This window comes from Myotis davidii, unplaced genomic scaffold (assembly GCF_000327345.1).
Source record: "Myotis davidii unplaced genomic scaffold, ASM32734v1 scaffold534, whole genome shotgun sequence".
NCBI classification, from domain to species: domain Eukaryota; kingdom Metazoa; phylum Chordata; class Mammalia; order Chiroptera; family Vespertilionidae; genus Myotis; species Myotis davidii.
The window spans coordinates 5,562,339-5,573,273 of record NW_006286678.1 but is presented as its reverse complement, the minus strand read 5'-3'; the positions used below and the strand labels follow the sequence as shown (position 1 = coordinate 5,573,273).

General features: G+C 51.3%; 2 protein-coding genes across 5 annotated transcripts in view; one reads left to right on the top strand and one right to left on the bottom strand.

Annotated features, from left to right (window-relative positions):
- The window catches only part of RUSC2 (RUN and SH3 domain containing 2), a 31,108-nt gene extending 25,784 nt beyond the window's left edge, over positions 1 to 5,324 (top strand). For 3 of the 4 annotated variants that reach the window (XM_006758516.2, XM_006758514.2, XM_015560539.1), the window contains 9 exons: positions 87 to 272; positions 425 to 565; positions 1,724 to 1,800; positions 1,989 to 2,163; positions 2,253 to 2,358; positions 3,069 to 3,115; positions 3,507 to 4,323; positions 4,408 to 4,545; positions 4,628 to 5,324. In XM_006758516.2, the coding sequence (XP_006758579.1) occupies positions 87 to 272; positions 425 to 565; positions 1,724 to 1,800; positions 1,989 to 2,163; positions 2,253 to 2,358; positions 3,069 to 3,115; positions 3,507 to 4,323; positions 4,408 to 4,545; positions 4,628 to 4,829 (1,889 nt within the window). In that variant the 3' untranslated portion in view covers positions 4,830 to 5,324. The remainder of the gene's footprint in view (positions 1 to 86; positions 273 to 424; positions 566 to 1,723; positions 1,801 to 1,988; positions 2,164 to 2,252; positions 2,359 to 3,068; positions 3,116 to 3,506; positions 4,324 to 4,407; positions 4,546 to 4,627) is intronic. The other variant, XM_015560538.1, reaches the window with a different exon arrangement.
- A 24-nt stretch (positions 5,325 to 5,348) lies between these two features.
- Positions 5,349 to 9,850, bottom strand: FAM166B (family with sequence similarity 166 member B). The gene is made up of 5 exons (XM_015560541.1): positions 6,622 to 9,850; positions 6,316 to 6,533; positions 6,085 to 6,136; positions 5,813 to 6,010; positions 5,349 to 5,517 (listed from the first exon to the last, which is right to left on the bottom strand). Exons 1-5 carry the CDS (start codon positions 6,950 to 6,952, stop codon positions 5,429 to 5,431), a joined length of 888 nt encoding a protein of 295 aa, XP_015416027.1. The 5' UTR covers positions 6,953 to 9,850; the 3' UTR covers positions 5,349 to 5,428.
- Between the last annotated feature and the right edge of the window lie 1,085 nt (positions 9,851 to 10,935).

Genomic DNA, 10,935 nt, shown 5'->3' with positions numbered 1-10,935 from the left:
CGGGGGGGGGGGGGGGGGGGGCAGTATGAAATGCTGTCTCCTGCTCATTCTTTCCTGTCTCTTCTGCTAATCTGTTCTACTTCCAGCCAACCACCTATCACCTCAAGCACTCAAGTGGCGGGAATACAGGAGGAAGAACCCGCTAGGGCCACCTGGTTTGTCAGGGAGCCTAGACCGAAGGCCACAGGAAGCTCGGCTCACCCGAAGGAACCCCATCTTTGAATTCCCTGGCTCCCTCAGTGCTGCTGGCCACCTGAACTGCCGGCTGAACGGTGTGTGGGCAGTTCCCCAGGATACCAGGGCAGGCTCTGCCGTAGCTGGGAAGGGCTGGAGAAGGCGTCAGTCTCCGGGGGTATAAGGCACAGAACTGAGCTGCAACGCTTGGAAAGAGAGTTCGTGGGACTGATTTTCCTCTTTTTTCCAGGTCAAATGGTGAAGCCGCTATCACTGACCTGCCCTGACTTCCAGGATCCCTTTTCCTTGACTGAGAAGCCTCCTGCTGAGTTTTGTCTGTCCCCAGACGGCAACTCAGAAGCCATTTCCATTGACCTGCTTCAGAAAAAAGGTGGGTATTCCCCCAGCTCAGGCCAGGAGTTCTGTTGTCACTACCTGTCTGTGCCTATCGCCCTGCTGCCTGGCCCTCCAGAATATTTCCCAACCTTAGAATTCCGGGTGCCAGGAAGGAATTAGAGAGCACAGGCATTGGGGAGAGAAGTCATGTACCATGTGCCATGAGTGTGTACATGTGAGGAAGGGTCATTGATCAGGTGCTTTGGAGTCAGGCTCCAGTCTTTTCTCTCCGGGAACTTAGTGAGGGAGACTCAAGTCATAAATAAATGTCCATGTGCTCTAATGGGGGGGGAATTCACTTACCACAGGGCCTAGAGGTCGGGGTAAACATGATGGTAACATCTAGTAAGACATGGACTGACAAGGAATCAAGCTATTTAGCAAATATGAGACCATAAGAGAGAGCAGTTTCAGTGCGATGATGGAGAGAAAAAACTGAGGGGCTGAAGGGGAAGGAGCTTATTACTTAAAGGGGAGAAAGATGAAACTAAAGTCCCTTTCAGAGGCAGAGTGGGAGATTGAGAGCTTAGGGAGAGGGAAGAACCTTGGGCAAGAAGGGGAGCAGCCACCTTCCTCCAAAAGATGGAGAGAGTGAGAGGGGCAGCAGCGGGGAGGAGAGAAATGATATAGTTACGTCTTTTGGATGGAGAGGAAAGTTATAGGAACTCATGACCAGTGGCCTCTGCTCTCTGTGTGAAGCAGAACCAAGGGCTTGAGAAGAGGGGTAAAGATTAGGCATGGCAACTTGAGAGCATAGCCGAGGGTGCCACAAGGCACACTTCAGAGAAGTGCCCTTGTCGCTCACTGGTGTGAGTGGCCCTGGACTTTACCCAGCAGACAGTAGCCTGGTGTCTCAGAGTGGAGAAGACAGATAGATTGACCCAGGATTGGAGTAAGATGGCAAGGAAGTTAGGGCTTTGAGGGTCTCAATAATGTAATCATTAAAGTGGGTCCCAGCTGGGACGTGAAAACAGGAGGGGCTGGAGAACTGGGAAAAACAGGAAGTGGCCTGGGCCTGGTACCTTGATGAGACCCATGTTGCAGGGACAGAGAGAGTGTATGGAAGCCCATCCTCCTCCCACGGAGGGCTCAGTCCCAGCTGAGTTGCTCAGGGACCTTTCGGGGAGCTGTTACATCAAATCCTCGCTTGCAGGGCTGGTGAAAGCTGTTAACACTGCAGTGGACCTCATCGTGGCCCATTTTGGCACAAGCCGGGATCCTGGGGTGAAGGTAGGCAAGAAACTGTGGAGAGCTGAGCTCTACCTGCTGACCCTCACCTTCCCTGTGCTGCCACCTCGAACCCAGAGTTGATACTTAGGAATGGGGATCACAAAGAAGCACCATAAGGGCTAAGAAGGTCAGAGAGGACCAGGGTTGAACTTGCAGTGATCCCCTGTACTTCCCTACTGCCTCCACAGGCAAAGCTGGGGAACAGTTCTGTTAGCCCCAACGTAGGCCACCTGGTCCTCAAGTACTTGTGCCCCGCGGTCCGGGCTGTGCTGGAGGATGGGCTCAAGGCCTTTGTGCTGGATGTCATCATCGGGCAACGTAAGAACATGCCGTGGAGTGTGGTTGAGGCTTCTACACAACTAGGTAAGTGCTGTGTGCAAGATGGGGACCCCAGGGTGAATTTAGGGTTCCAGAGATTGGGCATGTGACCCGCAATTCTGGCTTCCTCCCAGGCCCGTCCACCAAGGTCCTGCACGGCCTCTACAACAAGGTCAGCCAGTTCCCGGAGCTCACCAGTCACACCATGCGCTTTGACGCCTTCGTCCTCGGCCTGCTCAAGTGAGTGTGGTGGCGCAGCGAGATCTGCAGCCACCAGCCCTCCCCCTGGTCACGGCTGCCTCTGAGGAAGCAGCTCCCTACCTGAGACAGAAAGGGGGATCTGTGGGACCTGCTGCCAGAGCACGGGCTCACTGCTCTCCCCCTAGCTCAGCCTCTCGGTATATCAGTGGTTTCCCACCACACGCACGATCCTCTGGCACTGACACCAACACGGTCTTCCGCTTTTACAAATCCACAGTCTGGCTTCTTTGGAAATTAATCTGGTTCTGTTTCTCTGGATATTGTAAACCCTGATCCTCTCAATGCCAGCACTGCTCCCAAATCCTGCTTGACCCTAAGTCCACCTTGGGATCCATGTCATAGTATTTTCTTTCTCAAGCATGGGCCCAGGTCACCCCCTTCGGCTCTGTGCTCCACTCAGGAGCTGCCCTGACTTCCTGGGTCTTGTGCAAAGTGACTCCATTCTAGAAGGAAGTGACTGGTTTGTGAAACACATGTTCACCACCAGCGCCCCCCCAACCCCCGCCCCACATCTTCACTGACTTTTCAGAACTACATGACATAAAATGAACCAGGTAGCATCCCTGCCATAGAAGAGAGACGTTCACCTGTAGTCTGCCCTGTGTCTGACCCTGTGTCTGTCTCCTTTGCACCTTATGATCTGGCGATGCCCACATAAGACTCAACTCTCTTCACCTATCTCCCTACAGCATCCGGTCCCTGGAGTTCTGGTTTAATCACCTCTATAACCACGAAGGTAATGCCCAGAACCCTGCCCTGTCTTGCAAACTCATCATAGGCCAGGCCTCACAGGCTCCAGAGCGAGGCACAGCTGTCTTTTCAGATGCTAGAGGTGGAGAGGGGAACCATGCAAAGCTTGGGCTTCTACTAGAGTCCTTCCCCAGCTTCTGCTGTGGCAGAGCCTGGCAGTCAGCGGGACACTCAGGCCATCTGAGCTCACGGCTGCCCCTTAAGGTGCAGCTAATGCACCAACACTTCAGGAATCGCCTCCACTGTAGTGCCTCTAAGTAGCACATTACAGCCTGTGCAGCACGATGCAGTGGCCCTGCCCAGGTTGCCTTTCAAAGGCCACGCCAGGCCAGGCTCTGCCTTCCTGTGCGGCTCAGTCCCTCTCTCTTCCTCCCTAGATATCATCCAGACCCACTACCAGCCATGGGGCTTCCTGAGTGCAGCGCATACCGTGTGCCCTGGCCTCTTCGAGGAGCTGCTGCTGCTGCTGCAGCCCCTGGCCCTGCTGCCCTTCAGCCTGGACTTGCTGTTCCAGCACCGGCTGCTGCAAAGTGGGCAGCAGCAGCGGCAGCACAAGGAACTGCTGCGCGTGTCCCAGGACCTGCTGCTGTCCGCCCACTCAACGCTGCAGTTGGCCCGGGCCCGGAGCCAGGAGGGCCCCGGAGACATGGACAGCGCAGCCCATGGGAAACGGGTGAAAGGTGTGGGTGCCCCAGAAGGGGGAGAAGATGAGGAAGAGGAGGAGACGGAAGAGGTGACAGAGGCAGCTGCGGGCTCGGAGCGTGGCAGGGCCCGAAGTGGGCAGTCTGGTTGGTGGTACCAGCTCATGCAGAGCTCCCAGGTCTACATTGACGGCTCCACTGAAGGTTCTAGGTTCCCCCGTGGTGGCAGCAATAGCTGCAGTGGCGGCAGCAGTGAGAAAAAGAAAGGGGCAGGAGGTGGGGGGCCACCCCCGCGAGAGGGAGTAGTAGAGGGAGCTGAGGCCTGCCCTGCCCCTGAGGAGACCCTTGGCCGGGATAGGGGCTGGCCCTTCTGGATGGGGAGCCCCCCTGATTCTGTGCTGGCTGAGCTGAGACACAGTCGGGAGAGAGAGGGGTCTACTGCCCCCCCAGCAGAAAGTGAAGAAGGAGCCTCCGGACCGTCACCTGGGGGCATCAAGTGGGGACACCTCTTTGGATCCCGAAAGACTCAACGGGAGATCCGGCCCACAAACAGGTGAGAGGCAGCCCGTAGTGTAGACAGAGGGAGTGGGGAGCCTGGTCTAAGCCAGAGCTCAAACCCCTGACTGCTAACCCCTAGGCTGCCCTCGGACTGGCTGAGTCTGGACAAGTCCATGTTCCAACTCGTGGCGCAGACCGTGGGTGCCCGCCGGGAGCCAGAGCCCAAGGAGAGCCTGCAGGAGCCGCACGCTCCAGCCCTGCCCTCCAAGCCTCCATGGTGAGCCCTGGGGGCCTGAAGGACTAGGGACTGGGTTTTGTTTGGGTGGGGTTTCTCTGACCTCCATTTGTTGTTTCTCCAGCGAGGTAAAAGCACTGTGCCACCATCTGGCCACAGGCCCTGGACAGCTGAGCTTCCACAAGGGAGATGTCCTCCAAGTGCTGGGGCCAGCCGGAGGAGACTGGCTGCGCTGCAGCCGTGGCCCTGACACTGGCCTGGTGCCTCTGGCCTACGTGACCTTGACCCCAACTCCAAGTCCAACTCCTGGAAACAGCCAAAACTGAGGTCCTCTGCATGCTGGTGGCCTCAGGGACCCTCATAACCATCAGACTCAGAGCCCGAGAGTCCCCCCCAAGCCCTCTGGCTTGGTTGTAGAGAGCAGACTGGGAGCTGGGGCCATGTATTCCTGTGCTCAGTATTAATTACCCCTCCCCCAACTGTCCCATGACCATGTCCAGACCACCCAGGAAAGGAGGGAAGGGGCGCAGCACTGGGCTGCCAGGGTTTCCCCGGCCCATCTGGGCCAGCCTTTCCATGGGTACAGACAGGCATGTCCCTGTGGATGGAGGTGACCAGAAGGTCCGTCCGCAGGGCTCCCAGGCCAGGTAGTGAGGATGATGGGTGACAGTGAAGGGGCCAGATCCCTAAGCTCCCAGATGTAAATAGGCTGTGGCCAATGCCTGGTGGTCAGAAGAGGGAGGAGCAGCCCAGGCTTCTGTTTATGTATTTATTTATTTATTTATTACACCTATTAATAAAAAAGGTGCTTGGCCTCCAAACCATTCTCTTTGTGCCTCCCCCTACCCTCCAGTCCATCTCTCTCTCTTCCAAAAGCATGGCTGGGATACATGAAAAGGGAAGAAGGAATTTGAAGTCCAGGTACCTACGCCACGAGCTGCTTCTGGATGGTGCTGAGGCCCAGAGCATCCTGGGTGAGATGCCCATATGTGCGGCCAAACTGGAACTTATATCCTGTGTGGTCAAGAGAGTCTGTCACATGTAGTCAGTGGCATGGAAAAGCCATTTATTTCTCAGCCAGTTGCCTAGACCCTCCAAGCTGTCCTCCAAAATCTGGTCCTAATTCCCCACTGTGAGCTCCCTCCGTTCCTCAGTTTTCTTTCCTGCCCAATGATAAAGCTGAACTGCATGCCCTGAGGTCCCCTCATATCTATTATTTCCAACTACCAAAACTACCTCCACCTCTCTCTCTCTCTCTCTCTCTCTCTCTCTCTCTCTCACACACACACACACACACACACACCCTCACCTGGCACATAGCCTCCATAGTTAGGCAAAAGACCCAGGTTCTGAGGGTAGGTCCTTGAAAGTGGGGGGAGATGTTTGAGATCCTTCTGGCGTTTGCCCTTTGAGCACATCTGTCCAAATTCCTGCAGTGCCTGGTTGGTGAGCACAGGAAAGCTGGAGCCGAAGAGGAAGCGGGCACGGGGCACATAGCCAGTGAAACCTGGGGAGTGGGGATTCTGGGTCAGGACCTCCTGGGGGCCTCCCACGCCTTTAGTCATTACCCACCTCCCTCACCTGACATGAAGAACTTGTGGGGATCTCCGTCATCCATGGAATAGGGGGAAGCCTTGTGAGGGGAGTTGACAGAAGAAAAACGGTGCTATCAAACTTAGCCCCCGTGCTCTGACACAAGCTCCCAGGGAGTGGAGCTGGCAGGCAAGCCCATGTCCCCAGCCTACACAGAGGTACGGCTCCCCACTCCCACCACACTGCACCCCCCCGCTCCCCCCCACTTCACAGCCTCACTTGTCCTGCCTCCTGCCCCAGCTCTGCCCCCTGCGCCTCCAGCTCTGGCTTCAGCTTTGGCTCTGATTCTTGGTCTTCCTCCACATCTTCTCCCTTGACCTGCTTTGACAGCTCCTGACTCCCTTGTTCTCCGTGCCACTGAGTAAAACCATTCAGAACCTCAGCCCAGACCCGGCTGCAGTTCTTGGCAAAGATGAACTGTGCCTGGGGGATAAAACCTGGGTGGGCAGGGGGCACAGAAGAGCTCTGTTAGTGTGTGGGACACACGTTCAGGGATGGGGCACCCGTTTATATTTGTGTACATACCTGTGTACCCAGGGATCATGCTGGAACTGAGCCTCTTGTGCCCACTCCTGACAGGCAGGCTTCCACGAGGAACCTCGGGAGATCTTGGAGGCCGAATGGGAGGCAGAAGTATGCGATGAGCAGGGGGCCAGGCTATGCCAGGAGCTCCCCGGAGTAGCTGACCGGATCTGCCCATTTTTTTTTTCTGAACCGAAGCAGTGGGCAGTGTCCGGTGTACCTGTGGCACAGGACTCCCCCACTCATCTCTAGATTCCCCCTGCCCACCCTCCCCAGAGACGGAAGCAGAGAGCTCTGAAGCCCTGATCTTTTCTGGACTCGGCTGGTTGTACATTTGGAGCAGGCATTTCCCTCTGCTGCTACCCTGTTACCATGGAAAAGACAACACAGAGCTTTGTGGCCGGCCTGGCTACTATTCCTTGCTTTTCATTTTCTATCCAACACCATCGATATCCCAGCCCTGGGCCTGCTGTACAGGTGTGTCCACTCGGCCCCCAAGGTCTAGGTGCACAACTCCTGTATCCCTAAACCCCCATTCCCGGAAGCACGCAGGGCTGTGCTCTGGGTAGAAGTCTTACCCGGGGATATAATGAGGATTCTGAGGGTTCAGCCCGGGTATGAAGGTGCTGGCCATAGCCATGGGAACACAGGCTGTCTCTCTTGTTTCCCTTTGAGCGAGCAGAGGCTCTGGGCTGTTTACCCGGTGTCCAGGGCTGTGGGGCGGGGCCAGAGGCAGGGGTGGAGCGAAGGGAGGAGAGAGGGGAGGGGGCGCTAGTGTGATGATGGCCTGGGCCAAAGCCAGCAGAACCTGAGAGCAGAGGCTCACAGGTCTCTCTACTCCAAAACAAGTGCAGTCCTGCCACGTGGGGGCAGGGAAGAGGGGCAGTACAGCCTCGCCACTCCAGGACCCCGAGGAAGGCCTGAGGTGGAAGGGCGAAACTGTTAGGTCTCTTCAGTTCTATCTCAAAAGAGGGCCCTTCCTTCTTAAGCCCTCATCTGAGCACCTGCCTGAGGAGACGTGGATTCGCTCTTTGTGAGTCTTGACTAAAGGTGACGGAGCTCACTGGAAAGAGGGTCTCTGAGGGGAGTCCGAGGGGAGGTGATGCGGGGAAAAGGAAACTAGAGGCCTCTAGGCAGGGTGACATCGTAATTGTCACTAGTATAACTTGACATTTACTGAATGCCTACCGTAATCTGGATCATCACCCACTCAACAAATAGACCTGCCACTCCCTGCTAGTCACTTCCCCGTGGCACAGGGTGTACTATGTAGGAGTCAGAAAAGCTAAGCTTCACGTGACCGGGCAAGTCATTTACTATCCTAAACCCCTCTGTCACTTACAAAAGGCAGACACTATCGGCACCCTGCCACTGTTGTGAGGCTCAAATCAATGTGTGCAAATGTTCTGTAACAACCAAGACCATGAAGTAATTGAGTACAGGAGTCTCGAGTTCAGAGGACAGACTGGATCGAGAGAGAAAAAGTGGTAGCCACGAGAATATAAATAGTATTTAGAGCCTTGGAGTTATGGAATGACCTACCATGTACGGGTGTAGAGAGAAGAGAAGAGGTCCAATGATGGAGCTGTGGATACACCACTGTTTAGAGATCAGGAAGATGAAGAAGAAACAGCAAGAGAGACCTAAGAAGACAATAAAACTAACTGAAGAAAGTAATTCAAGATATGATAATGGTATTATGGTGACATAGAAAATGATCTTAGCAGATAATGCTAATGAAGTGTCACAGTGCCTGAAACTTATTTTTCAAATGGTACAATAAAAATTATATATGAGCCCTGGCCAGTGTGGCTCAGTTGCTGGAATGTCGATCCTGATGGAGGCATGTACAGTAGGCAACTGATCAATGTTTCTCTCTCTTTCTCTCTAAAAATCAGTAGAAACATGTTCTCGGGTGAGGATTTTAAAAAGTTATATGATGTGATGCCCTATCCTACCATACCATACCACATGAGAAAGAAGAGAGAGAACAAACACAATAAAATATAAACAATTGTTGAGTCTAGGTGAGAGTGTACGGTACAGCTGTTCATTGTGCATTCCTTCAACTTCTTTGCATGTTTGAAATTTTTTATAAAAAGGTGGTGCAGGGGGCTGTTTTGAGAACAGGTAATTGACTATGTGCTTTCATTTAACTGCTTTTCCTAAGGTCAAATAACCTACATCCCTAGTGCCCAGAATGTGTTCTCTAAATACCATTTCCAATTAAGAGGGACCATGAATCATTGGAGAAAATCGCTGATACCAGCTCTAGTCTAGGAACGCACAAAATGAGCCTGGAAAATTTTATCATATCAAGGAGCAAGAAACCTTAAAAAGGTCATAGCAAAAGGACTCTCAGGCGCCAACTTGAGTAAGTTCTCACTGGCCAAATAGGTCAACTTAAGCATCAAAATATTTAAAAACTGCCAATGATTGAGACACATCATATATGTGTTAAAGTATTAGTCATAATAGTACCAAAAAAAATCACTGGTTCCTTTAGAAAATGCTAGGTAACCAATTCATTACTTTAAAAGCTGATAAAATAAAAGGGAAACAAATCAACATTTTTCTTGCTTTCCTATATGAAACGTAGCTCTAGGAAACAAACAGTTAATGTGTAAAAGTTTCTCTTTGTAGAGGTATTTATTCTGCCTAACAAAGAAGGAAGGCTCAAATGAAAATATTATGTTCTAAATCCTCTATTAATGAACCTAGACCAGTGGTTCTCAATCAAGGACATTTAGCCCACTAAGGGAAATTTAACAATTGTCTGGAAGCATTTTTGGTTATCACAATTGGGGGAGTTGCTACCGGCATTCAGTGGGTAGAGGCCAGAGATGCTACTAAACATCCTACAGTGCAGAGAACAACTTCCTACGAGAAAGAACTATCCAGCCCATAATGTCAACAGTGCCAAGTTTGAGCAATGCTAGTCTAGACAACGATCACCATTAATTACTAATATCACAAAAAGACCACCACTGTATGCCTCCTGGTAAATGCAGTAAAACCACCTATGAATTAGTTTTACCAAAACAATCAAATCTAAATCTGATTAAGCCTCTAACTAACAATTTGTCACAAATACAGAGCTGAGGAACACACTAAATTATGCCAGTAGAAGCTCAGCAAAATTCAGACTTTGAGAAACTTTACAGGATAAATGACCTGGTTTCTTAAAAAATAAATTAATTAAATAATAAGGGGGGAAAGATGGAGAATGGACAAAGTCTTTTAAAAATTCAAGAGACTGCCAAAAGCAGTTTGGCTCAGTGGATAGAGCATCAGCCTGAGGACTGAAAGGTCCCAGGTTCGATTCTGGTCAAGGGCATGTACCTGGGTTGCGGGCACATCCCCACTGGGAGATGTGCAGGAGGCAGCTGATCGATGTTTCTCTCTCATCGATGTTTCTGACTATCTCTCTCCCTTCCTCTCTGTGAAAAATCAATAAAATATATTTAAAAAAAAATTCAAGAGACATATTAGCTGCAAAGTATGGTCCTTACTCATGATTCACATAAACAATTTTTTAAAACTAAATATAGCTCTAGCTGGTTTGGCTCAGTGGAGAGTGTTGGCCTGCGGACTGAAGGGTCCCAGGTTCAATTCCAGTCAGGGGCACATGCCTGGGGTTTCAGGCTCGATCCCCAGTATGGGATGTGTAGGAGGCAGCCGATCAAGGATACTTATCACTGATGTTTCTATCTCTCGCCCCCTCTCCCTTCTTCTAACATCAATTTTAAAAAAAATTAAATATAAAACAATGGGGGAAATGTGAATATCTAGATGCTTGATGACATTAAGAATTGTTCATTTTTTTCAGATGTGATAACCATGATTTTGTTTTAAAGAAGAACCCTTATGTTTTAGAGAACATACTGATAAACATATTGATAAAGTGATACAATGTCAGAAATATGCATCAAATAACTGGGGTGGGGGGAGGACAGCAGGGGTATAAAAGAAGCAAAATTGGCCATGAGTTGATCATTGGAGAATCATTGGGATAAAAGGTACATGAAGTGGTACTTTTACTCCGACAGATCGCTGAGAGCTACAGCACGGCTGAGGCACGGGTCTCCAACAAAATGAACTCACTCTCCCAGGTAAATAAGGGCCCGTTGTTCTATTCTCTGCTTATGTTGGACATTTTCCATCATAAAAAGTTTGAAAAACAACAAAAGGATCTGCTAATAAGCTGATTCAAGAAACATTTAAAATTTATCTTAGCAGACCCCTCTGCACTATTTAGTGCTGTTCATTATTCCATTTTCCCTAAATGCTCCATCCTTCGAGTCCATGGTACCGGAC

Bases quoted from the DNA above. Each gene is read 5' to 3' on its own strand.
- FAM166B (XM_015560541.1), bottom strand. From the start codon at position 6,952: ATGTACAACCAGCCGAGTCCAGAAAAGATCAGGGCTTCAGAGCTCTCT. The intron at 6,534-6,621 runs GTATGTACACAA...CTGCCCACCCAG, and splicing joins CATGATCCCTGGGTACACAG to GTTTTATCCCCCAGGCACAG. The intron at 6,137-6,315 runs GTGAGGCTGTGA...TCCCCTCACAAG, and splicing joins TGGGGCAGGAGGCAGGACAA to GCTTCCCCCTATTCCATGGA.